Raw genomic sequence first — 24,835 nt, forward strand, 5'->3', positions numbered from 1 at the left:
CTAAAAATTGGTTTCTCAGGAAAAAAACTGCTGTTTAATGCTGACTCATTGTTCTTGTTTCCCCGTGGCTTGGCTCCGGTACCAGTCCTGATCAGAAGTGTTTAAAGTGAGAGACAAAAACTGAAACGGAAATTATGTAATTAACAACGTGAGCGTCTGCAGTTTCAGTTGTGCAGCGAGGAGATGGCCAGCGCTGTCAGTCTGAGTTGTGTTTTGGTTCGCAGGGGCCACGTGCTCACGTGTCAGACCGCAGCAATTTATAGAAGGCGCGGATGACACACACACACACACACGTCTATATAAATATATATTTACTGCCTCCGCGCCGCCGCCCACGCCGAGCTCTAACTGCGACTCCTGTGGGCCGTCAACGCTGCCGCCTCAGCATCAGACCTCTGCTGGCGCGCGGCTGAAGAATGTCCCACGACCATAGCCAGGCCACTCATGGTGATTTAAAGTGAGGCAGGGGAGGAGCGGCTCATTCATCTCCACCACCATTCTCACGACCAGCCACTGTTTGCACTCTGTGATGTCACCGGGGGCCAACAAGGGGGACCCCGTGACCTTCCCACAGGGTTTTGTTTGAGCGGGACGCCCCCTCCCCAGCTGTGACAAAGCAGCTTCAAACCACAGAACCTCATCACAGAAAAGAATTCCAGCGTTGAGTGACGCGTTGTTTCAGTCGCACAGTAACCAGAGGCTGCTTGACTGATGGGAGCATTTCACCGCTGCGAGTTTAAGATAATCTCTCGCCGCCCTCGTCACCGTATGTGATGCATTTCTATCTGTCGTCCATCGCTGAGACTGGAAGTGCTGCAGGTCCGTGATCAATGCCCAGATAGAGGCGATGTAAATCCTGCTGTAAGTGACTGTTACTCCATGTTCCGGTGGATTACTGGGCACAGATATCAGGATGTGTCAGCACTCTGATTTAATTTCTGCTCAGCAGCCCCGATAATCTGACTGGTCTGTCAGGGAGGAGGGGAAGGCTCAGATTGATGGTGATCAACCGAACAGATCTTCTTCGATCTGTTCTGAACACTGAAGATGAATCCGGAAAGTTCTTTCTCTTTCCCGTTGGATTGAAGGTATATTCTATCAGGTCCCTGAAACCTGATAGAATATTGAAAAATGATATTGTTGTGACACTGAAATAATAGTGTGTGAGTGAGATTTTAAAAAGGAAAAATCCGTTAAAAACATAAATGACTCTCTTAAGACGTAAAAGAAAGTCCAATCTATTTTATTTTTCTAAATTAATATATTTTGGATGTTAATAGTGCCACTTCAACTATAATAATATGGAACATTTAAATAAAGTCTAACTGAACACATTTTTGGACTCTGAAAAAATAATATTTCAGCTTGTGACCTGAACCTGAGTGACGCATTTTTCGAAGTTCACAAAAATATCAATGGAGAAAAAAAAGTCTATATATTTAAGTGAGTAGTTATACAACAGCACATACTTTCAATATATACAGTTGAGAATATCAATACACTCAAATATCACAATACGTGTTGGCAGTGATAGACGGGATTGTGGGGTCACGCCGGGGTTTAGGATGCCACCGTTACCGTCTAAACAAGACCATGTTTGACTCTGAAAATGTAGCTGAAGTTTTCCGTTGAATATTTACTCTGGTTAACAACCATTTTATTATATTATTATATGATTACATTGCAGTACGTTCAAATAATTGCAGTATGTCACAATATACCGTATCGTTGCTCCAGGATATGCATTGTATCGCCAGATCCCTGCCGATACGCAGCCCTGTCCACTACCGATACTTAGCTCTTCTCTTCTATATTAACCAACAATGCAAACAAGTCCCACAAGTAAATAAAAAAAAATAGTTTCGAAATTTTTGGTGATAAAATAAAATAATCATTTGCACACTAACAACAACAATAATAGAAAAATTGAAGTAGAAATTGATCCTTTCTTGCGTCTAAGTCTGTCGGTTTATTAAATCCTTCATTGTGTGTCAAACTCACACTTCTCTGTATGTTTGGTGTGGTTGCTATAGCAACATATAGCAACATTTTTCATCTCTTCTATAAACAACTTCTGTCCGCTGCTGACCATCTTCTTCTGTCTAGAGCTCCCTTTGCTGAGGTCTTCCAGAGCAGAATTATCTCCCTAAAATCCACTTCCACAGATTGATCAGGTTATGTCAGACTGAGGATTTGATACCACGCGAGGAGGATTATCGGTGTTTAAAGCAGTGACAATGACGGTAATTGGTTTAGCGGAACATAATCAATCGAGTCGATCCAGTGGGAGCGCTCGTGCCGCCGCTGGTCTGTGGAGGGAGATCTGGACAGATTAGTTGACTCCGGATTATGAGCACAAACACATCAGCTTTGTTTAATCTGCGTGTCAGAGAACCACTGAAAACACAAGTACACAAACCTGCTGTGCGTTTGGGGAACTAAAGCAAATGAGGTGCATTTTCAAAAGCGCTAGCTTGTTTTCCTTGTCGCTAGATGCTATGCGACTCCTGCTGTGTGGTTATGAAAGAAAGAATCAGCTTTCTAAAACTGTACTTGGTTTCCATGGCGACATCAGCAATAGACTGACATGATAAGGCTCCATTAACGTGTTTTAAACTGTGATTGGTTTGGCCTCCGACTTTCCTGTCAGCCGCGAAACTCCCTGTTCATCACAGCTTTCCAGCCATGTGAGTGTGCGACCGCTTTTATGGCCACACGCCTCGGCCCTCATGGATCTAAGCAAGCGATTGGTCTTGTCATGAATGACTCAAGACGAAGGCTTCCTGGAGTGTCATGCTAACTGTTTAGCATACGTAGCACTGTCATTTTCAACTCCATTATTTGCCTTAATCTCGGTGTATTTCTGCCTCACCAGGGGTGGAAGTAAGCCGTGAACGAACACTGTTGTTTGCACCAGGACTGTGAGGAAATCACGACTAGCTCTGTGTGGCTCCAGGACATTTCTGTCTTTCTCCCGTTTATTAGACCCAGACATCTCATCGGTCCTTGTTTTTCAGTGCCTTGTTATTTTGCCTCTGTATCTCACTGCTTTGACCTGGAGTTGTGTTGTTTTGTCTTTGTGTTTCAGTGCACGCCATCATTAGCATTTTTTAAATTCAATATAGGGTTTTTTTAACCATTGTTTCTCAAGTCAGGTTTCCCATAAACCCAAGGACAAATGATAATAAATAAACTCGAAGACAAATAATGGCGATACATTACTTTTTCTAATCTCAATGAATCGTACTAAAGCTGAGTTAACTCGCGATTAATGGCAAATTAATCACACATTTTGCATCTGTTCTAAATGTAACTTAAAGGAGTGTGTGTCTTTGTGAGCACCGTGACTCAAAAAACTATGAACAGATTTCCATGAAATTCAAATCAGTTCTTGTACTTCCGGTCATGTGACCGGCTCCAAGTACAAACAGGAAATCCAGATGGATAAAACACAACAATCTCTGGCATGACTTAACTAGTGACAACTAGTTAATTATAACTAGTAACTATAGTGACAAAATGTGGATTTACCAGTGTTTTGAAGGGTTTCTGGTTGTCCTTAGCTGCTACTGGCAGCGTGTCCGTTACGGTACTCCCCCTGCTGGCCTTGAGCACATCACACTTGGAATATGTTAAACACCAATTATACAGATAAGATACATGTTCGGGGAATAATATCAAGCTCAGTGTGGGTGAAGATGTTTTACCTGTCGATATGTCCCCAGAATATTAAAGTAAATGATAATTTAAGTGTGTGTGTACTGATGGGAGAAATGAAGGGAAAATAAATTATGAAATAAAATATTATCATTATCTGTATCACAAAAATATGTTTGATAAAATCAAACGCTGATATCAAAGGAAGGGTTTCTGGTTTTAGAACTTGTTTTTATCTGATGTGAAATGGCTTCAGCTTCACACATCACAGCCTGTGCGGAGTTTGCGGAAACATAATCACATATCCTGTCTCGGCGTGTAAACTAGTGAGTCATGTCTGCTGGTGCCAGGAAATAAGAATCCTCAGCCTGGCGCTGACTGTTTCGGTGTCACGGTCTCCCCCAGGACTGGACGACTGCCTGCAGCAGTACATCAAGACCTTCGAGCGGGAGAAAGTGGAGGGGGACCAGCTGCTGAGAATCACCCACCAGGAGCTGGAGGACTTGGGAGTGTCCAGAATCGGCCACCAGGAACTCATCCTGGAGGCTGTGGACTTGCTCTGCGCCCTGGTGAGTCTCAGCCCGTGAAGTTGTCCCTCTATTTTAATTCCATTTCTTACCTTCCTTGCCATCAGAGCTGTTGTGGACCTCTGTTATTGAGCGTGGTTCCCGTCAACAGGAGAGACTGCAGAAAGACTAGAGGCGACTAGAGGGATTTAGTGGACGGAGGTCACAGATGCAATCTGAATCTTAAGTCCTTCCATCCTGTGCTGCTGCACGGGGGGCCGCGCTCCAGCCCCAAAGCTCCTTATGTAACTGGGATTTAGTTCATAGTCTCTGCGGCTCCGCTGTATTAAATATGATCAGCGGCCCTCCTGCCACGCTCTCCCTGACATGACTGACGCATCGCAGAGTGAAATATTAGATACATTAAATATAGTGTTACAATATACACTGGATGCAGTTTTCAATACAACAAGCTTTATGAACGACATGTTATTAATGAGGCTTATTACATGTTTACTTACATTAAAATACATTTAATCAATAAATAAAAACAATGAGGGGAAAAAATAAAAAACACTATAAAAGGGCTGCAACTGACGATTATTTTCGTTGTCAACTAATCTATTCATTATTTTTCACGATTACCTTAGTTTGCAGCTATTTTGAATTTCTGTTTAACCTAAAGTTGCTTAAATCATCTCACTGTGACACTGTGACATCATACATTATTAAAAAAGTATATTAAAATACTGACACATAAAAAAGTTGACAGAGAGCTCCAGTTCTTTTAAACTGAGGTCTTTATTGGTCCTTAAGAAGAATTAAAAATCATCATTATTCATATATGTATCTCATATAAAATCTAAAACAATGTGTTCAGTGCAGCTAGTGACTAGTTCAGTTCTGGTTCTTATTATTAGGAGGAGAGACACTGAGGACACTTCACTACATCTACAACTGACAACAAGTTAGCTCCGTGCTACCCGGCATGCTAGCTGTTAGCTCGAGAGTGTGTGGCGTCACAGACCAAACACGTAACACACACGAAGGGGTTTGCTCATCCTTAAGACGCGTTATCTTCACAAACAAAACGAAGCCGCACTACGACCCGTCGCCGCTGGAACTCCTCCGTGACTGTGACTGACCGGTCAGTCGGAGGTGGTGACGCGCATGAGCGTATGAGTATTTATTTCTTCTATTCTCTGCCCAGAATTACGGCCTAGAAACGGAGAATCTAAAGACCCTGTCCCACAAGCTCAACGCCTCGGCGAAGAACTTGCAGAACTTCATCACCGGGAGGCGCCGCAGCGGGCACTACGACGGTCGCGCCACCCGCAAACTGCCCAACGACTTCCTGACCTCAGTGGTGGATCTGATCGCTGCTGCCAAGAGTCTCCTGGCCTGGCTGGACAGGTGAGATTGACAGGTTTTTAGAAAGGTCCGTCTCCTCCGTGATGTGTTTGTCGAGCGTGACTGTTCAGTGAGGCGTTTTTAGGATGCAGAGCGCAACCCTCCTGACGTCACCTGAAAACACCTGCAGGGTCTTGCAAATACATTCATTTATTCATCTCATTCTCATCTTCATGGTGGGCGTTTGTCACCCCGAGAATCATAATCGGTGCTTAAGTTAAATTTTGTCAAAACCATATGAGGATGGAACTTCCTGTCTCGCAGGGACTCAGAGATAGACCCCTAGTCTCCCTCCGTGAGAAAAGAGCCCCGTCTGGAGCCAGTTTTTTTCATTCCTAAATTCTTGAAAAAAAGTTACTCTCTCAACAAGTCCAAACAAAAATATTTTGGGTATTTATGTCCTTGCACAGGCCCCTCCCACTCCTCCTCATTCAAATGGCTCCGCCTACTTTCCGCCTCAGAGAAGGGTTGGTGCCATGCACTTGAGCCAGAGAGTTGATGGGTTTTATTTGAATATTTTGGGATTGTCCAGCATATTTTCTGTCTATAAATTGTCATTATTATGATATTATTATTAGTGGGCACATGCCTGTCACTCAAACGCAGGTGGATTTGCTCCCATCCGCTCACATCCACAGGCTGACTTCATGGGTTGGAACCACTTCCTGTTTAAACCACTGGACTGACTAGTTCCGATGATCATACCGTGTGGTGGTTCGCTCTCTGCAGTCGTGTCGGTGCTGCTGCTGTCGAGAAGGAACTTTCATCTTTCAACACCAGCCTTTCATCGAAGTACAGAACAAATCTATTTATGTCTGTTTATCATCTCGGCTGCAGGATTGTGTGCTTTGTCGTCTGTGTGTTTGCTGAGGTTCAAAGGATGTTCCGGTCTCATTAGAAACTCCAAATCTCTGCTTCAATATAAAGACGTCTCGTCCTCACAAAGACATATTTGGTTCCACCCGCGTGAGTCATGTGGGATAAAAATATTCACACTCATGATCTTCGGCGTTTTAAAAGCAAAAGAAGATGATGTTCAGCCTCGATGTGTTCAAGCGTGTGTCGTGGTTTGTCACCAGATATGTAGCAGTGATGCAGCCTCGGAGGAAGAATGGTCTAATGGTTCACTCCAGGTGCTCTTTCTTCTTCAGGTCGCCCTTCGCAGCTGTGGCAGATTATTCGGTCACGAGGAACAGCGTCATCCAGCTGTGTCTGGAGCTCACCACCATCGTCCAGCAGGTAGCGCAAGACCAAGACCAAGACCAAGACCAAGACCAAGACCAAGACTAAGACTAAGACTAAGACTAAGACTAAGACTAAGACTAAGACCAAGACCAGGAGAAGACCAAAACCAAAACCAAAACCAAAACCAAGACAGAGACATTTCAAGAGATAGAGATCGAAACCAAGACCAAGACCAAGACCAAAACCAAAACCAAAACCAAAACCAAGACAGAGACATTGCAAGAGATAGAGATCGAAACCAAGACCAAGACCAAAACCAAGACAGAGACATTGCAAGAGATAGAGATCGAAACCAAGACCAAGACTAAGACCAAGACCAAGACCAAGACCAAGAACAAGGCCAAGAACAAGAACAAGGCCAAGAACAAGAACAAGGCCAAGGCCAACCGAACTGAAGTCCTCATTTTTTTTTTTTTGTAAATCAAGAACTGAAATGTTTTCAATGGAACAAACATTGTTCTATATTCAGTTTGGTCTCAGTCTTGCTCTCGACCCCCTCAAAGTCTCGTTTTGGACTTGGTCTGAGAAATGTTATCTTCAAATATTCCAAAGTCACTCTGAATGGCCGACGAATAGTAAAACTAACATCTCATTTAAGCTTTCAGAATCAGGACGCAGACTTTGCATAGATACTTTAACTGTTGAGTGGCATGTATTTCAGTGGAAGTTGGTGGAGGACGGCGGGCAGAGAGAGACGTGCCTCCGCACTGATGATTCATTTGTTTTGGGTTTGCGCGTCCCTGTGTAGGAGGGTTGGGGGTTGAAAGGTGCCAAGCTGCTCGCTCTCAGCCAGCAATATCATTAACAAGTGCTTTTTGACACCTTCTGGGAGGTAAAACTCTCCTCTGTCTGCAGGACTGCACGGTCTATGAGACGGAGAACAAAATCCTCAATGTGGTGAGTCTGCATCTTCATCGCCAGACACCAGCGGAGCTTGTGAGGCTCATTGCCCTGAATCTGTCCTCTCCAGTGTAAAACGCTGTCAGAGGTCTGCGACCACATCATCTCTCTGTCCTCGGGTCCCACCGTGTCCCAGGCCGCACATTTGGAGGTGGTCCAGTTAGCCAATGTCAAGTCTACTGAAGGACTGGTAAGATATCTGCTGCACGCTGACAACCCAAGATCTGCGGGGTACAAGAGGGCCAGGCCTGTAGAGAGCCATAGAGACCCATAGGTTACATGGTTTATTTGGATATGGTGGATCTTCACACCTCTAGAGGCTCTCAGCACTTTTGAACCATTTCACAGTGGCTATATATGGCAATCAAACGCACATTAAGTAGTAGCTCGAAGAGTCGGCGAGTTGCTCACATCCAGGAGCCGATTTCTTTGTTTTTTTCCCTATTTTTTCATCTAAAGTTGCACACGATTGGTTAATATGTATGTCTGTGTCGTCTGCTGAAGAAACATATTTGATGCGTTCAATGACCGTGGGAGAAGACGGTGGAAGCGCCTTTAATAATGTGTCCAAACAGAGTCTAAACAGTCTTATAGAAGCCAAACAGGCAGCTCAATAAGTCTTCAGTGCACACGGATCCAGCAGTGGTCTCTGACTACAGAGGCCTATAAAGGATATAAAGCAAGTTTTTTTAATATCCAGCACTTTCAAATGTATGATTTGACTGAGATGTGGAGTCAAAAAAGTGTCAGTTTACATCATATATGTGAAGAGTACAGAACATTCTGTACGTATTCAATATAAATTAACTTAGTTCAGTGCATATTTAACAAATCTATACAGGGCAAAGACAATTGAAAGGCTTTCATTTGCATTAAAAAACATTAAAAATTAAATATTTTATTTAATTGAATTAATAGTGACAGTGGTCTCCTCAGTCACCATCGCCCTGTGTACATTATAACGTCTTAATTTCACCTCAAATATGAATGAAACTGTTTACTGTTAATGGGTAAATCTTGTTTCAACTAAATGTCACTGTTATCAAGCATGAAAAAGGCCATGAATGAGCAAACAAAAGTTCACGTAATTTATTTCAAATACCACCTGATTCGTCATGAAGGTTGGAAGATTGAACTCATAAAGGTCAGTAAAAATGGAGACTGAGTGCACAGTCACCCACAGCTCAGGGGTATAACCAGATGATTCATGCTTTGTTGAGAAAAAGCGGCACCAAAGTGGAAATTCAATTGAAGTAAATCAGGGTTTAAGTTGCTGGAGTAGTGTCAGGTCACCTGCTGGGCCTTAGCTGGGTGGAATTGGGACACGCTTTATCAAACTCTGGCGAGGATCGTGGTTGCTCTCTGTCATATTTGGAAGAAAGAAACCCAGCGCACGTGCCGTCCAATTTCTGTTCAGCGGAGCTTGTGGGCATGTGAGTCAGCTGATCAACACAAAACAACATGTTGCCCTTGTGGAGATGAGAGGAATCTGAACCAGCAAGCGATTCTCCACACGGTGCTCCTGCACTGTGGTAAGTGGGTTAAGTAGAGACGCTCATTTGTGCTGCCACTTTCTAGCCATCAGCACTTAGTCGGACTCTTCACACTGACCTACACTCGGAGAGTGTCCCAGCTCCGGGCCACAATCTAGACCCCACCCCCACGTGGATGCTTACATCGGGGGGCGGGGGGTGTATGGAAGTTCTCTCATCCGTTCACAGAGACCTGACCGCAACAGTGGGCCTAAAAATAAACCTCTTCCACTCATCTCCAAGACTGCCGTGCCACTTCTGTGTACATCTGTGCCTTCGCTGCTGCACTTCTGACCCCTTTTACCAAAGATTTGCGTCTTGGCTCCTCACAAACACGAATAATCCCCTGTGTTTGGTTCAATCCGCTTGGCCGTCGTCCATCCAATGTCATTTATTTATTTGGATTTTCTCGTGCGGTCTGCTCAACTTCCAGCCGTCCCGCGGTGGAGCAGACCTTTAAATGAAAACCGTCTTGAGTCTGGAGAAGTGATGCGGTTATTTGCTGTCTGGTTACATAGAGAAACATGGTACTCAAAACCCTCAAGACAGTTCAGTGTTTTACAGATGAGATTGCTCTGCCGAGTTCTTAGACCAGACTAGCTCGTCTGGTTCTCTGACATGGGCCAATAAGAGTGCGGTGGCTTCGACTCCAGAAACAAGGTCGTGAGAGCGAGCCATTCTTTTGAGTCTAAATTGACAGCTCCCTTCTCCTCGCTCAGGGCATGTACATCAAGTCCACGTACGACGGTCTGCACGTGATCACGGGGACGACCGAGGGGGTGAGTCATTTCTGTTACCTGCATCTTGAAGTCAAGAGAGTCGACGGAGAGATGAATGGCGCTTTGTCATCAAAGTGACTTAAAGGCTCTGTCATTTCTGTCTGTCAGTCCCTGGCTGACCGCTGCAAGAAAATCCATGCAGGAGATGAAGTCATTCAGGTCAACCATCAGACCGTGGTGAGTTTGAAGCTACCTGATTCTCCTGTTTGATCTTACTCTGCGTTTAATTCAGCACTTTAGTGTGTGGCCTCTCTGCATTCAACTTCTTTTGTTGCTGAACATGCTGGGATTCATGGCCCAGACTGAAGGACAGAAATATAGGGAGGCGAAGAAGAGAGTGCAGGCAGGGTGGAGGCAAGCACAATGGCTACATTACAGTTCCTTGGGAGCCACATGATATGCCGGGGTTGCTGTGAGGAGCTGTGAAACCTAAAGACAGGAGGAATAAAATAGCGTAACGTAGAGAGGAAAAGGAAAAAACATTTAAATTAAAAATTATAAAATAAAACATAATAATAATAATAATAAATTGTTGTAAATAAAGATATCAGAAGTTGTGATCACAGACGATAAAACTGGTTGTATGATTATTTAATGCATCATTTTCTGCACGTTTTATTATATTTAAATTCTAAATCATTAACATAGGAAGAAGATGTCTTTATGTTGTAAATGGCCGTGTAACGACGAGGAATTATGATTGGCACGTTAAAACAAAATTATTGAATTTTTATCTATTGGTTTTACATTGACGGACAATACATCACTTGTTAAACTATAATATATCGTTCATAATTATAGTGAATTTAAATACAACAAAAATATTGAATTCAGAAAGCGTTGATTTTAGTTGTTTTGTTTTTTTCATTTAATTCATTAAATGAAAAAAAAAATGTTTCATTTAAAAATGCAATTATTCAGTATTCTGATGGGATGTTTATATTTTCATATATTTCACTTATAAAATGGAAAAAAATAAAGTCTTGAAACTTCCATAAGAGTTGAATTAGTAACTAATAAAACTAATAAAAGCAGGGCTTATTGGGGGCCATTTACATACAGACAGTGGGCCACACTTTTCCCAGGCTGACGCCAGTGTAAAGCCTGATAGGATGACAGAGGAGGTTTGAAGCGTCACTTTGGCCATGGATGTGGTGAATGAGGACATGAAGAGGGTGGGTGTGAACAGGGAGGGGATAATGTGAGGTGGGGAGTATTGACTCGTGGTGGTAACCCCCTAATTGGAAATGACCAAAGGAGAGGCCGATCAATAACAGGTTAAATTACATTCTATTTTCCTGTTCGCTGCCATTTGGGTCTCTCCTGCCTTGTTAGATTCAGTTTTGTCACGTGTTGTTGTGTGCAGGCAGCACTGCTAGCTTTGTTTGAGCAAAGGAAAGAACCTCTTGTTCTTTTCGATCAATATCTTTCTGCTCTGTCTATAAGAATCTAAATTCACGGCTGGAATGTTGAAATAGTTTCTTGGACGTCCTTCTCTCCGAGTCTTCTGAGGAGCTGATGTCTTGTTGCAGTCGGTTGGTTCAGTGTCAGCCGTCTTCGGAGCTAGCCACTGTCTTGTCCCCTCTTCTGCTAAAATGCTTCTAACCCAGTTGTCAGCGGGAGTTTTTGTCTGACGTCTCTTACACACTTCAATTTACCATGTGGCAAATTTTCAAACTGCTGTGCTATTTGCTCGGCCGACCGAACCGCTGTGAGCAGAACTAGTCAAATAATGGAGAACACTCCTCTGCAGAGACGCGAGGGTTGAGCGTGGCTGTTGTGTGATTCCGGTGGAAATGAAAGCATAAGCATCCTGTGGTTTCGTGTTTAGAAATAGCACCCTTTGTCAAAAATAATTGCTACTTGTGTGTGCAACATTGAGACGTATGATAATTAGATGTTGACGCTCCAGTCCGGATCGCTTGTGCTCGGTCATCTCGCTCGCGGAATGGAGCCGCTCTGAGAGAGAAGAGAAGCCGACGTGAATTTGTGTTGTTGTCCGGAGGCTTTCGTACCAATTTGTTTCATTCACTGGCAAAAATCGGCTGCGCTGAGCAAGTTTGTCGGATAGGTTTTCAGCTCAGGGAGGATTGTACCGTCAGTGTTCCAAGGTCAAAGATGAGAACCCAACCAGGGTTGCCCCCAGGATTTTTTTCAGAGAGCAGCCGCTAGCCATTGGCGCAGTGTGTCATACGTCCTCACCAGTCGCCCTGAAGGGTAGGAGTCCTCAACAGATACGGAGGTAGTGTTGAGTTAGCGGGTCGCGCTTAACTACACAGCGACAAAACCACAGGAAAATATCAACGGAGGATCTCGGATCGAATGACCAGCTGGAGGGGGAGATGAGTAGTACCCATTTGCAAAAAGTATTCGCGATTGGTCAATGAATCGCCCCACGACCGGCGCTCCTGTGTCGTGACGGAAACACCTTTGCACACCTCGGTCTGCTTGATGTTGTCAGTCTTTCAGCGCATTCTATTCCATAAACCCCATTTAAGCTTTGTACGAGACGTCCTCAACATTAGCACTGCATTTGTACCTAGTCCAGTAAAGATAGCATCCTGCGTTCCAGGTGTGCTCTGAGAATTCCGAGCTCCACCCCCGATGAGGTCACCTGATGTCAAATTTCGTCGGAAGGTGGTAGAATTCTCACCACCTCGAGCATGCAATCCAAGATGGCTGCTCCGAGTGTAAACCATGGGTAGAGATATTGCATATATTCGACTTCTATTTTCTCTAAATCAATCAAATACGTAGTATTACATGACACAGACAAATATAGAAGTGTTTAAATTTAAATGTTCCGGCTGTATATGCAGACCATGCTGACAGAAGCTGTCGCTAGCTTGGTTCAATGCTCGCCACACTGCTGTTGGGGTGTTTTCAAGTTCGGCTGTGATGTCATTCCCTCCTCTGACTTCCAACTTCCAAGGTAACCGGAACGCAGCAAAAGTATGATGTTTCCGATCTAAAAGACAAACATTCAACACTGTCTTTTAATACCCGCCGTGTGCTGGAAACCCATAATCCCATTGTGTTCCTTTTAAACCCTTCGTCCGGCGACAGAACGGGATTACAGCTCTAAAATATTAAATTGTGTTATTTGATTGTTACGTAAGACAATAATAAAACACAAGTTCACTGTCAGTTCAGTGCAGAGTTTACCTCGTCCTGGGTTTTTAGCCGGATTATCTCTATGTCCGCAATCGAAACTTTCCGCCGAGTAAAGGGAAATCACAAGATTTTACATAACATGATTAATATTGTGAGCAATTTAATGCTCTTTTAAGAGTATAGTAGCTTCATGTTAAGCAAGAGACATCAGAGTGACACTCACCTCTAAACTTCAAGGCTAGAAATACACAAATCTGCCGAAACTTTAAACAGAAATAAGCAGATTTTAAATAGGCAGAAGGCGAAGAACAGCTTGGTATTTATCATGTGGTAGGCCGGACCAAGGTTTCAAGCAAGCTCACGGCTTCAGAGACAATTGTGTTGTCATGCAAACGGAATGAATAGAAGCGGTGGCCTCTGAGGCAAAAGCTGCCTGGTGATAAACTTTAGACACGTGGTAATGCATGTTCAGCTGGCATATCATTTGCTTGTGTTGAGGTCAGGGTTGGATGGCTGTAAAACACGAGGACACTGTGTCAGGGGTGGATAAATCACAGCAGCCATGATGGACTGAAGCTCTGCCGCTCAATAAATGGGAATGGCATAAAATGGACCGTAAATTTCACACAACGGTTCGAATGACTCGTGGAGCAGCAGAAAACAAGTATAATCCTCAGTGTTTTTAGTAATCTGTGGTGGCCAGATGAAGCAAACATTCTTTCTTCCAGGGAACAGAAGAGATTTGGGGGAAAGTGTCGCTCTCCTTAACGGCTCTCTCTGTGTGCGGGTTTTGCTGTGAAGTGGCTGTCAAGGTGAAAAATGACTTGGAGAAGCACGAAGCGGCTGCTCGGTCGGTGCATGAAAACGTTCAGCCAAACATGGCAGGATATTTTGCACCACCCAAAACTCGACCTGGCACATTTGGGACAGGAGCAGATGGACTTGTGTGTAGCTTGTCGAACAACAAACATTGTCAGTCTGGGCTATAGAATCTTGTGAAGACTGTCTGTGTCAGCTTCTTTGGAGGAATCTTTGAATAAGAAGGGAGGTTGAATGAGGTTGCTTTTGCTGTTATTCCACCATTAAGTTAAAGAAGAGCTGTAATATGTTTTGCTAATCTAAATAAAACCTCATGCTTGTGAGTGATCGGCTATTTTCTGCTGTGGTCGTGCGTTAGGTGGGCTGGCAGCTGAAGAACCTGGTGAACTTGCTGCGTGGAGACCCAGCAGGCGTCACCCTGACACTGAAGAAGCGGCCGCAGAGCACGCTCACGTCTACGCCAGCTCTGCTCAAGAACATGAGATGGAAACCGTTGGCTCTGCAGGTACCGCTTCACTTCTCCTTCTCTGTTCTCCGGAGACAGTCTGCGTGCAAATGCTTTTCATGTTGATTTGTCTTTTCCCTCATGCCATGACGCTACCTGCAACTGGGCTGGTTCAATGACTCGAGAAAGACGTGGCATAAATGAAGCAAAAGTTGCATTTTTTTTCAACCTATGTCTCCATGATACTGTAGCTGTGGATGGCAATTAATATTGCACAATTCTGCTACCATTGAAAGGTTGAATCTAGTGTGGTGCTCCAGGGTAAATTCTCCCCTTCGCCATTAACAGTATATATCCAGTGAAATGTCATGGAAGTTGTCATGATGGTGCCCCCCCATGTATGTCCTAAACCCAACCCCACCTTTCCGAACATCACGCTGAATCCATTGAAACACCTATGCCTCAACTTAGGACGCAAAAGTCCACTTGCAAATAGTCGCTATCTGGTGACTTGGGAGTGAGGCGTGTTGTCTAGCCTGGTTGCCAGCTACGATACAGTGAAGTCATGGGACTTCAAGGTCGGAAGTCACCTTGGTGCCTCAAGTGTGTGCTACCTTAGCATTACTAGCTACTGCGAGGCCAGCTAAAGATACCATGTGATAACTCAGATGATACGGATGTATGTTCCTCCTAGTTGGAACAGTCTGCTGTACCATCAGAGAGGCACAGCAGGACCATACCAGCCAGCAATGGGCTATGTACCATGAAAAGGCCCATTTAAAAGACTGGTGACAACATCCCCTGAAAAACGTAATGTTCCGTATTTTGCAACAAAGTTATGTGTCCCTCACACTGAAAAAAGTGGCTCTGGATATTGGCGAAGGCCATTGGTTTGGGCAGCGCCTCGACCAGCCAGTTGCCCCATGTTTGTTTTTCTCAGTGCTGGCTGAGTTGGTCTATTCCTCACTTTTATATTTGTGCAACTTTAGACCAGCACAGAGTGCAAACAAGTCTGTGCGAGTTAAGCAGCGACTGCCATTGCCCTCTCACCATTGGAGGCCTTCTGATGCAGTTATGGAGGTGACCTTTCCAGCACAAGAAAACTCCAGTTAGCAATGTTGTTGCGATGAAAGTTTGAATCTCTGCTCCTGCATTTCCTTTCTCTTCCACCGTGTTGCCACTAATTGGTGGAAGATTCCTGTCGCTCAGTGACATTTCAGTCCTAAGTGGCATCTGTTGTCCTACTTGGCCAAACCAATTATATTATTAGAATGGAGTGTTTGAGCCAGACTGGGTGGAAATGAGAGAGAGATGTGTATAAATGGAGCCCCGGCGTTCTTTGAGTCCCAGTCCAGAGAAATTGTTTCAACCCCCCAGAGGGCCCCGTAGCTTCTCTCAGAGCCTCCCCTCCCTCCCCGCTCACATTCTTCTTCCCCACCTAGATCCAATTTGCTCTCCCGCTGGCATTTTTAAGAACTTGAAAAGGAGAGAATAGCAAACGGAAACAGACGTGGAGTTGTGGCAGAAATAAAGCATGTCAAGATGGTCTGTTATAGTATTGACAAGAACATTGTGCGGAGCCCTGGGGGGTTCTGCCAAGGCTCTGACACGCTTAACAGTCTTATGATGGAGCGCGACGCTGGATAATGCACCGCCGATATTAGTCAGCTGTGAGTGACGCAACATATTTGCATAGATTCAGCGGTGACTAATTTGTATTCTGCCCTGGGAATGATGGGAGTTCTTACTCATTTTCTCTCGGGCGAATTATTGAAGTTGAAATCTTTACATGTTGGGATCAAATTTAACTGATTAACTGTCCGCTGCTCGGGATGACTAATAGTGAGCGTATTGACAGAAGGGACACTACTGTAGAGCGACATGTTGGCGTCGCTTGAAGGCGTCAACGGCTCCTTAACACTGTTGAAAAGGCAAATGAATTGAGAGTAGTGGTGGGAATTTAACAAGTTAATTACGATTGCAAAAAAAATAAAATAATTTCATTTAATTTAATTTAACAGTTTGCTCTCCATATTGATCCCACTGATGCACAAGACACGTGGCAGCTAGGATGAGAACAACAACAACAAACATGGAGGAAACATCCCTGAACAAAAGCAAACAAAAGCATCTGTTTGCTTTGGTTCAGGGAGGTTTTTCTCTACCCAATGTCCAGGGTTTCCACTACTCTGAATGGACTTGAAATTCTTATAAAATTGAAATTCTTATACAAATATTTTCAAGACATTAAAAGAGCTTTAGTTTAGATCAGGTGATATAAAAACTTGAATATAGTCACCATGGTGATTTATTGTGCTGTTGTCAAACTGATGCCAAATAAACAATATTTTGTTGTTTAAATGTATGTATGGCTCCATCATTTGTTTCAGTAATATACCAAATTCATTCAAATTGAAAAATGTGGCTTCTTGTGGCAAATATTCTTATACGATTAAACTTTTGAGATGAATTAATCACAAATTCTCTAATAATGTTTTTTTAATCAAATCCCACACCTAATTGAGAAACTTAGATGTTCACTGGTCACTGAATAACAAGTGACAAATGCTGACTGAGTGACAGGTAGCGATCGAGATTCCCTGAAGTGGCGCCCTATAAGTCTTTGAGGTCAAGATGCCGTCTAGTCCCACTTTGTTTCAGTGGGTATCTGATAGACAGCGTCTCCTGAGCACCAGGTGCCTGCGCAGCCTCACTTCATTTCATGGTTGGGATGTTCTGCTGCAGACTCTGAACCAACTCCACCTTCTTGACTGACAAGCTAACGCCAAACTCTCGTCGTGTCAATTGCTGTAACTGTCTGTGTCTCTTTCTTTCTCTTCCACACACACACACCCACTCACACACAGCCCCTCTTCCCTCAGAGCCCCAGCAGCAGCGTGGCAACGCCTACCAGCACTTTGAGCACGCCGTCCAGGAAGAATAGCTGTGCTCTGCAGGACTTGTTCATCCCTCCCCCTCCAGCAGAACCCTATACTCCCAGGTAAACACACAGCAGCAGACCTGTGGCCCCACAATGACAAAATACCTGACTCAACACGTTTCATATATCTCACATGGTGCGTTTAAACTGATATAACACGGCAATTGGTAGGACTTAGATTGAGTCTTTTGGTCCTGAACAGGGTTGTAAAACCTACATAACCTAAGTACCAGGTGTTTTGACTACCTGCATAAAACGCGAGTAAAAGCGGCAAGTACCTACCTAATAGGATTTTACGTTGTGCTCCAGTTACTTCGGAAGTTGGAGCTGGGAAAGATGTCACAGCAGAGTTCAGTGTTTTCCAGTTATCAAGGTCAGAAAAGAAGATGGCATCGTCCACAAAAGCTTCTCGCAAGCGTGCGAATATAAGCAACTTCTTGAAAAGAAAAACAAGAAAAACATGCACAAATTTGAGGAATGTGTTCCTATTCTAAACTTCTACGTCTTGTTTATGTTTGGGGAAGCCATCATGGATTGGGTTGCTCGGGGTGGTGAGAATTCTCCCACTTACGACTGAGAAATCGAACATTGGTGATGTCATCGGGGCGGAGCTTCGAATTTTCCAGTTAAATGCATCTTTACAGTGCCATAGATCACCTCTTCTGTCATGCTGCCCATGTTGGCATAGGTTGGGGTATTGTTATGTAAATCGGTTGGTGGATTTGTTGCCAGGTTAGATGTCCATCTCAGAGTCCCCCCCTGGGCTTCAGGGCTCCTCACCCTGGGATTTTGGGGCGGAGTTTTCTTCAGTTCTTGTCATGAAGAGTGAGTCTCAATGTCAGCCACCAGTTTAGGAGTTCACCTTTTAAGGGGGACCATAAAGTAGGACCGTTAAGGAAGTACAATGCCTGCTCTCTTAATCGACCCGTGCCCCCTCTTCAAACTCTGATCTCATCAGACACCTTCTGTGCTGAGAAAGAGACCTGGGGAGAACCCAGCACCCTCTCTGTTTGCCTTGACCTACTTCAAAAACAGCCTATAGTGAAGGAACCAAGGTTGTCAACACCAAAACGCGGAGTGAGGAACATGAACAGGGAGAGGGGAAAAAACCTGAAACAGAAAACAGGCGCATAAGGTTAAGCTTGACTAATGGGGACAACATAAACACACTCACACGCCCAAAATACAGAAAGCACCTGGTGGTGGTTCTACAAACACACACACACACAAGGAAATAACTATGACCAGAGGAAAACAAATGGTGAGTTGTACAGAGAACTCACACGCAATCAAATGGCGAGAAGCGAGAAACAGAAAACTGATCGAGGAAAACAAACTAAGGCGGCAGAAAGAAGATTAAGCCTGCAAGCCTGAATTTAGAAATATACCACAGTAGCACGAGAGAACGAAAGGGTCGAGAGAGAGTGAGGACACGAAGCAACCATCTGGAAGCGCAGACTGGAACCCAGGTGTAGAAATCAGCGGGATGGGATCCGGCTGTGCTGCTGTGAAGCTAAAGAAAGAGAAGGAAAAGGAAGTGACAAAGGAACACAGAAAATAACAGAAACGAAACGTGACAAATACAGCAAAGTTGAAGTTAGATAGGTCAGGGTTTCGGATAAGAGTGTGTTTGGCTGCTGGGTAGGTGGTTAGCTGAGGCCTTCAACCGACCAACAGGCCTGGCTGAGGAACCAACTGAGGCAGTAGAACAGTCGGTAGGTGGAAAGGAAGGTCGTGAGACTGAATTGGAGATCAACTAGTATAAGAGGCTGGCATTGATTCTGTGTCATTTAACACGTGAAAACGAGTCTCTACCTGTTACAAACGACTCGGTCAAAGGTCTTGAAAATCAGACCGTCAGCTACAGAGAAAAGATTGTGTCACATCTTAATGAATCACTTCATAAACCCTCCAACAAAGAGGCTTTGATGCTGCCCAGCTGAAAGTTAACTTTTGACTCACCTGTCCTCCATAAGTGAAGTCAGTGATGAAGGTAAAGTAACAACCATGAGTCACGACGTCCCCGCTGAGTGTCTGAATGAACCTGTGTAGCAGCTGTCACTCTCTGACAAAACATGGTCTCTGGACACTTTCCACTTCCTTCTCTGCGTGGGCTCCTGCTGATAAAGACTGAGCTGCGTACGCTTGCACTCAAAAGAACAGACGTCACCCTCAGACATGGCACCTTTTACCTGACCCCGGCAAACAGCAGAGACAAGTCACCTCTGCCAGCAGCTATTTAGATTCTGCTAAACCTTCGGGATGAGTCCTCTGGATCATCCCGGAGAACAGGTGGAGACGGAAGGAGGTGGGCTGATCAAACAAAGACCTCTCAGAAGGATGGCTGGAGATGATGAGGAGGTGGGTTACACAACGCTGGATTTAAAAAAAAAATGTCGACACATTACAGCTCCACATCCAGGGACGCTTCACCTCAACCGTGGGCAGAGAAGTGATTGGACAGATGGAATGACGTCTGAAGTGTGAAAGAAAGATCATTACAGCGTGGGAAAAACGGAAGTGAGGCTGCTGAAAGATGAAGCTGGAATTCCATTAGAAAGTGAGAACGAGAGGATCTGACTTAACACAACTGCCAAGTGTTGATAAATTAACACATCAGAAAGCTGCCGTGGGTGACATGTTCCTGAATTATCATAACTCGATATTCAGAGTCGCTTTTAAGTGTGATGCCACTCTGGGAGAAGGACGTGATGGACAAAATAAAAGTGTGGAAGGAATGGTGCCAGGGGTCTATTGTTCCATAACCAGGACAGTTTCAAGATTATTTCAGTCTCTCAATCTCATCCATTTAATCTCCATCCGCCATTAGCATAATGGCATTATTCCCATCTGTTGTTGTGCAGTGCGGAGGCGATCCCAGAGATTATAGCCCGATAAATGAGTCATAGTCTATAAAAACGGTTTCTTTTTTGAATGTAGACATTAGCACGACAATACTGCTTCAGTTCATGGGAAGGTAGCTGAAGATTTAGAGCTCACACTGAAGGGATGGCAAGCTTTCAGAGGCATGAACGGCAAACCTTGGTCAGATTAGCATTCCAGGTTCTTCAAATGCTAATGTTATCTTTTAAAAAGGGGCTAACGTTCACTGTCAAGTTTAAACTTTTTTTTCTCGCTGATGAAGTTCAATATCAACAGGACCGCTTTAAATTCAGTGCTTCAGATCAGCTCTCCTCTGTTTCACTAGTGGCGAAATTAAATAGCACATTTTTTTCTTTCAAATTTCAAGTGAATTTCGTGAAAAAAAATCTTCAGTACAGTCAAGGAATATAGTACTATTCTTATTCAAACCAACCATAGGTGTCAGTTTTGGAGCGTTGTTTTATCCCCACCGCACACAAATCCTGGAAACCATTCCGAGGCTCATGAACGCATCATCTGATATATGTTGATCAACGCTTTACAAAGAGGAAGCGCAAGTCGCTTGATGTACGGTGGACAAATAAGTCTCTATTCATGAGAAACCATATATATTGACAGAAGTAAATCACTCTCAGATGTTTTTATAATAACGCCCGCCCCCCACCCCCACCAATGTCTCAAGTCTTGACAAACCCACAAAAGACAAATAAAAGCCTTTACTTACTTAATGTTGAGACATCAGTCTGGTTGGTAACTGTCGCTCTGGCGGCGTCGTACCCTCAGCACATGCCCAGCGGACTGTAATCTCACTGTTGCGATTGAATATATTCTTCTTCTCAATGACTTATTAACGTTTACTTTTCCATTGACACACTATGAAACTCGCTTTGAACTGTTTAATGCTCAATGTCATTTTTCAAAAATATTCAATGAAATCCAACATCGTGGGTTCCATCACACACCCTTCCTTCTGTTTGATAACGTGGGTCATATCTGAAAGGACCATCACCATCATTATCAAGAAGGCCGAGCAGTCCGGCAGAGCACCAAACTCTTGGAGAACAGCACCTCCCTTTAACTTTTCAAAGCTTTTCAAGTGATCCCCTTCTTTAGGTGGTCTTCAGGGAAGACTCAGGCCCAGATGGAGAGATTACATCACCCATCTGGTTTGGGATCTCACTGCTGCGCAGGGACAAGTGTGGCTGTTCATGAAGGTGGACCACAGAGAAAGAATCGAAGATGATAATGAGCCTGCCCGCCTCAGATGTTATGACATTTGCAGATGACATTTAAATAAACCTTTTGAGTTTGGACTCAGCTGCTTGTGAAACGTGTTCAGCGGCAGTGGGTTTCATTGATTATCTAAATACAGGTGGAAGAACATGGTGAATTTTCTCCGCTTGGTCTTTCCCACGCAGAGACGAGAAGGAAGATCTCGATGCGGACGATCCTCAGTCCGAGGTGCAGATCACAAAGGGATCTGAGTCACCGAACTCCTACCTCGACCAGGAGTGTCGGCGGAGGTTTCCCCTGGTGGAGGAGGACTCCATACTCTACTGCTACGAGTACGACCAGAGCCAAGAGGTGTCGTCGGCCCGAAGAGCCAGCACCCCCACCTATGGTGAGGCCTTCGACCTGCGCTTTGAGGACTCGTGATTGTCCATTGCTCTGAGACCCGCGTGTGATGTCGACTCCAGGAAGGCTCAGGCCCATCTCTATGCCGGTGGAATACAACTGGGTGGGAGACAACGAAGACCTGGCCAAGCACAAGCGAGAGAGCAGGAGAGGTGAGTGGGAGGCAGTGGGAGGGAGAAGAGAGACAGAGAGGGACAGGGGGAGCTGAGGGGAGTGGGTGGATATATCTCATAATATCTTCACCCTTTCTGATCTGGCAGCCAGCAGGATGAGCTGGCCTGTCAGAACCCATCAGATCACGTCTCGCTCCTATCTCCTCCATATGTTGGCGTCCTATCTCTGCCCTGACACATCTTTGTCTGTTTTTGTTGTCGGAATATGAAAAGTGCTCGGTTGCTCTGGTAACGGCGGAGTCTCTGCTGAGATGTTGACATTAGGTTTGTGGAGTTTGGTGGTAAATGCAGTGGGCGGAGACTGAATTACTTATTTCAGTCTCACACAAAGACATCAAGGATGCGTTGCCTTCCTCCAGGGACCGCGGTGATATTTTACCCGGCGCTATATTTAACCAAAAGAGACAATATTTGGAAGGTTGGAGGGCTTCCTGCCTGACAACAGCCTTCGTTTGTGTATTTTTAATGCCTTTCAAGAATCCCAGAGGCTGGAATGATGAGGTCTGATGTGTGTTTTTAAGGAACTGTGAGAGAGGGTCTTCAATAGTTTCAATTCAGTCATACAGCTGAGATTTCTGCTGAGCTTTGAGTTTAGTCCGACTAACTATCAGTAACTGAGCCTAAACCGGGAGACTGCCGGCCTCCTGAAGGTGGCAGTTCAGCCATGGAACCATGTGTAGGTCCACAGTTGTGTTGCTGTGTTGCTGCAGAGAATTCGCTGATGCACTTCGCCAGCGAAGACAAAACCACCGGGGATGAGTTCCTGCTGGGTCGCAGCCTGAGTCAGAACCGGCGAAAGGAGCGGGGAAGCAGCCCCACCCACTACACCCTGGTGCCGGCCCTGCAGATGGACGTCACCATGTCCACGTCCAGCTCCGACTCGGCTTCCCTGTACCACGTCAGTCCTCAGTAGTAATCCAACCGCAGAGCGCTTCCTCACTCCGTTCTGTTCCGCAGGTGTTTGAACGCTCCTCGCTGCTCTCAAGGTCGAAGAAGAAGAGTAAAGGTGAGAGGTCGTTCGATCTGAACACGAGCTGGTGCTCAACGTGCCCCTCACCTGCAGGTGGAAGCCCCATGCACTCGGTCAGCAAGCGCCGGATATCCTGCCGAGACCTGGGTCACGGCGACTGCGAGGGCTGGCTCTGGAAGAAGAAGGACGCCAAGACCTATTTCTCGCAGAAGTGGAAGAAGTACTGGTTCATCCTGAAGGGCACGTGCCTCTACTGGTACATGAACGAGGAGGTAAGAACAAGCGAGACTTTCCGATGACGTCGGGTGAGCCGCTGACGTTTGCTGCTCTAGGACGAGAAGGCGGAGGGATTCGTGAGCCTCCCGGAGTTCAACATCGATCGAGCCACCGAGTGCCGGAGGAAGTTGTGAGTACAAACGTCGCCAAGTATTATCTTCTGCCTGTGGTTCCAAGACAGTCCTGTTCTTCTCTCAGCGCCTTCAAGGCCTGCCATCCCAAAATAAAGACCTTCTACTTTGCTGCGGAAAATGTGGACGACATGTCACGGTGAGTAGATCAGCTGTCGAGTGTTTGGGTTTGTGATGGGTCACCCATGGTACGCTGGTGGTCCGTCTCCTGGAATGTCCTCTCATGGCCGGTTGGAGGAGGATCATCCTGGAACCAAAGACAAGTGTTGGCTGGACGACCTTCATCACTCTTCTCTCCTCAGGTGGCTCAGTCGTCTCAGCATGGCAGTAGCAGGATTCTCCGACACGGAAAAAGGTCGCGACCAAGGTCAGGAAGAAAAATCCCCCTTGCGTTTAGGTTCAAGCTGTAACTTGTTTATCTCTGTTTTTTGTTTTCCCTGACTTGGGTGATTGTTTGACATGAAGTGAAGGTGTTGAAGTTTATGTAATTCAACTTTGCTATTTTGGGAATCCTGCGTGGAATCTTACACTCGTGGGCGGGTAAAGATTTTTAGCTCCGGGAAAAAGATTTGCTTCTATTACCGACACATTTCTAAATTTGTGCCGCAACGCCTCCAGAGGAGAAGAAAAGAGAATTTCACAGCTTGACTGTATCACAAACTCACTGTGTGGAGACTAAACTGCAGAACATTTGTTCGATTGTTATTATTTAGAGACACTGGTGATATCTTTCATGAACACCTGACACTTTAGAGACTAGCACTGTTTTAATGGCTCTCAAACCAACGCAACAAGATGTAGGACAAATAATAGTAATAATAGTAATAATAATGAAAAATATTTACAAAAAAAAATAACATGGGGTGTAAAATGCAACTGTTATATTAACATGGAATATACACATTTTAAAATAATATAATAATAATTATTAATGATATGACTAAATCAATAAGTGGCACCTGCCTATTAAAAGAAAAAAAAATATTTATAAAATATATGATATATATCTATTATAAAAAATATATCTATATATAATATATAAAAATAAATATATTAAGAAACATTATATATTAGCATAATATATTAAGAACAAAAAGTATGCATCGCTTATATATATATATATATATATATATATATATATATATATATATAATATAAATAAGAAATAAAGAAACATTTTTTTTAAGTTTTAAAAATTGTATCTTAAAGTATGCATTCCTTTAAATATGATACAAAAGTAAAACCAAGATTGTCAAAAATATAACAGATATTTAATTATAAGGAAGAAATAAATATGTATGTTTATTAAATGAATACAATATCTAGAGAGTAAAGATGCATGCTGGGAAAATGTTTTACAAAACTGGATGCAATTATTAACTGTCATATAAAGTATTATGTAAAGGTATTATTTGAGGC

General features: G+C 44.2%; 1 protein-coding gene across 5 annotated transcripts in view; it reads left to right on the forward strand.

Moving 5' to 3' along the window:
* The window catches only part of LOC128748556 (connector enhancer of kinase suppressor of ras 2-like), a 31,391-nt gene that overhangs the window by 1,971 nt on the left and 4,585 nt on the right, over positions 1 to 24,835 (forward strand). Inside the window, exons 2-18 of one of the 5 annotated variants that reach the window (XM_053847450.1) lie at positions 4,063 to 4,226; positions 5,374 to 5,576; positions 6,707 to 6,812; positions 7,674 to 7,715; positions 7,789 to 7,908; positions 9,970 to 10,029; positions 10,138 to 10,206; positions 14,321 to 14,467; positions 17,275 to 17,408; positions 21,650 to 21,852; positions 21,929 to 22,018; positions 22,750 to 22,937; positions 22,997 to 23,045; positions 23,103 to 23,281; positions 23,342 to 23,415; positions 23,484 to 23,555; positions 23,719 to 23,783. In XM_053847450.1, coding sequence (XP_053703425.1) covers positions 4,063 to 4,226; positions 5,374 to 5,576; positions 6,707 to 6,812; positions 7,674 to 7,715; positions 7,789 to 7,908; positions 9,970 to 10,029; positions 10,138 to 10,206; positions 14,321 to 14,467; positions 17,275 to 17,408; positions 21,650 to 21,852; positions 21,929 to 22,018; positions 22,750 to 22,937; positions 22,997 to 23,045; positions 23,103 to 23,281; positions 23,342 to 23,415; positions 23,484 to 23,555; positions 23,719 to 23,783 — 1,965 coding nt within the window. Of the gene's footprint in view, positions 1 to 4,062; positions 4,227 to 5,373; positions 5,577 to 6,587; positions 6,641 to 6,706; positions 6,813 to 7,673; positions 7,716 to 7,788; positions 7,909 to 9,969; positions 10,030 to 10,137; positions 10,207 to 14,320; positions 14,468 to 17,274; positions 17,409 to 21,649; positions 21,853 to 21,928; positions 22,019 to 22,749; positions 22,938 to 22,996; positions 23,046 to 23,102; positions 23,282 to 23,341; positions 23,416 to 23,483; positions 23,556 to 23,718; positions 23,784 to 24,835 lie in introns of those variants that run through there. The other 4 variants (XM_053847451.1, XM_053847452.1, XM_053847453.1 and 1 more) reach the window with 4 other exon arrangements.

Source organism: Synchiropus splendidus, chromosome 17 (assembly GCF_027744825.2).
Source record: "Synchiropus splendidus isolate RoL2022-P1 chromosome 17, RoL_Sspl_1.0, whole genome shotgun sequence".
NCBI classification, from domain to species: Eukaryota; Metazoa; Chordata; class Actinopteri; order Syngnathiformes; family Callionymidae; genus Synchiropus; species Synchiropus splendidus.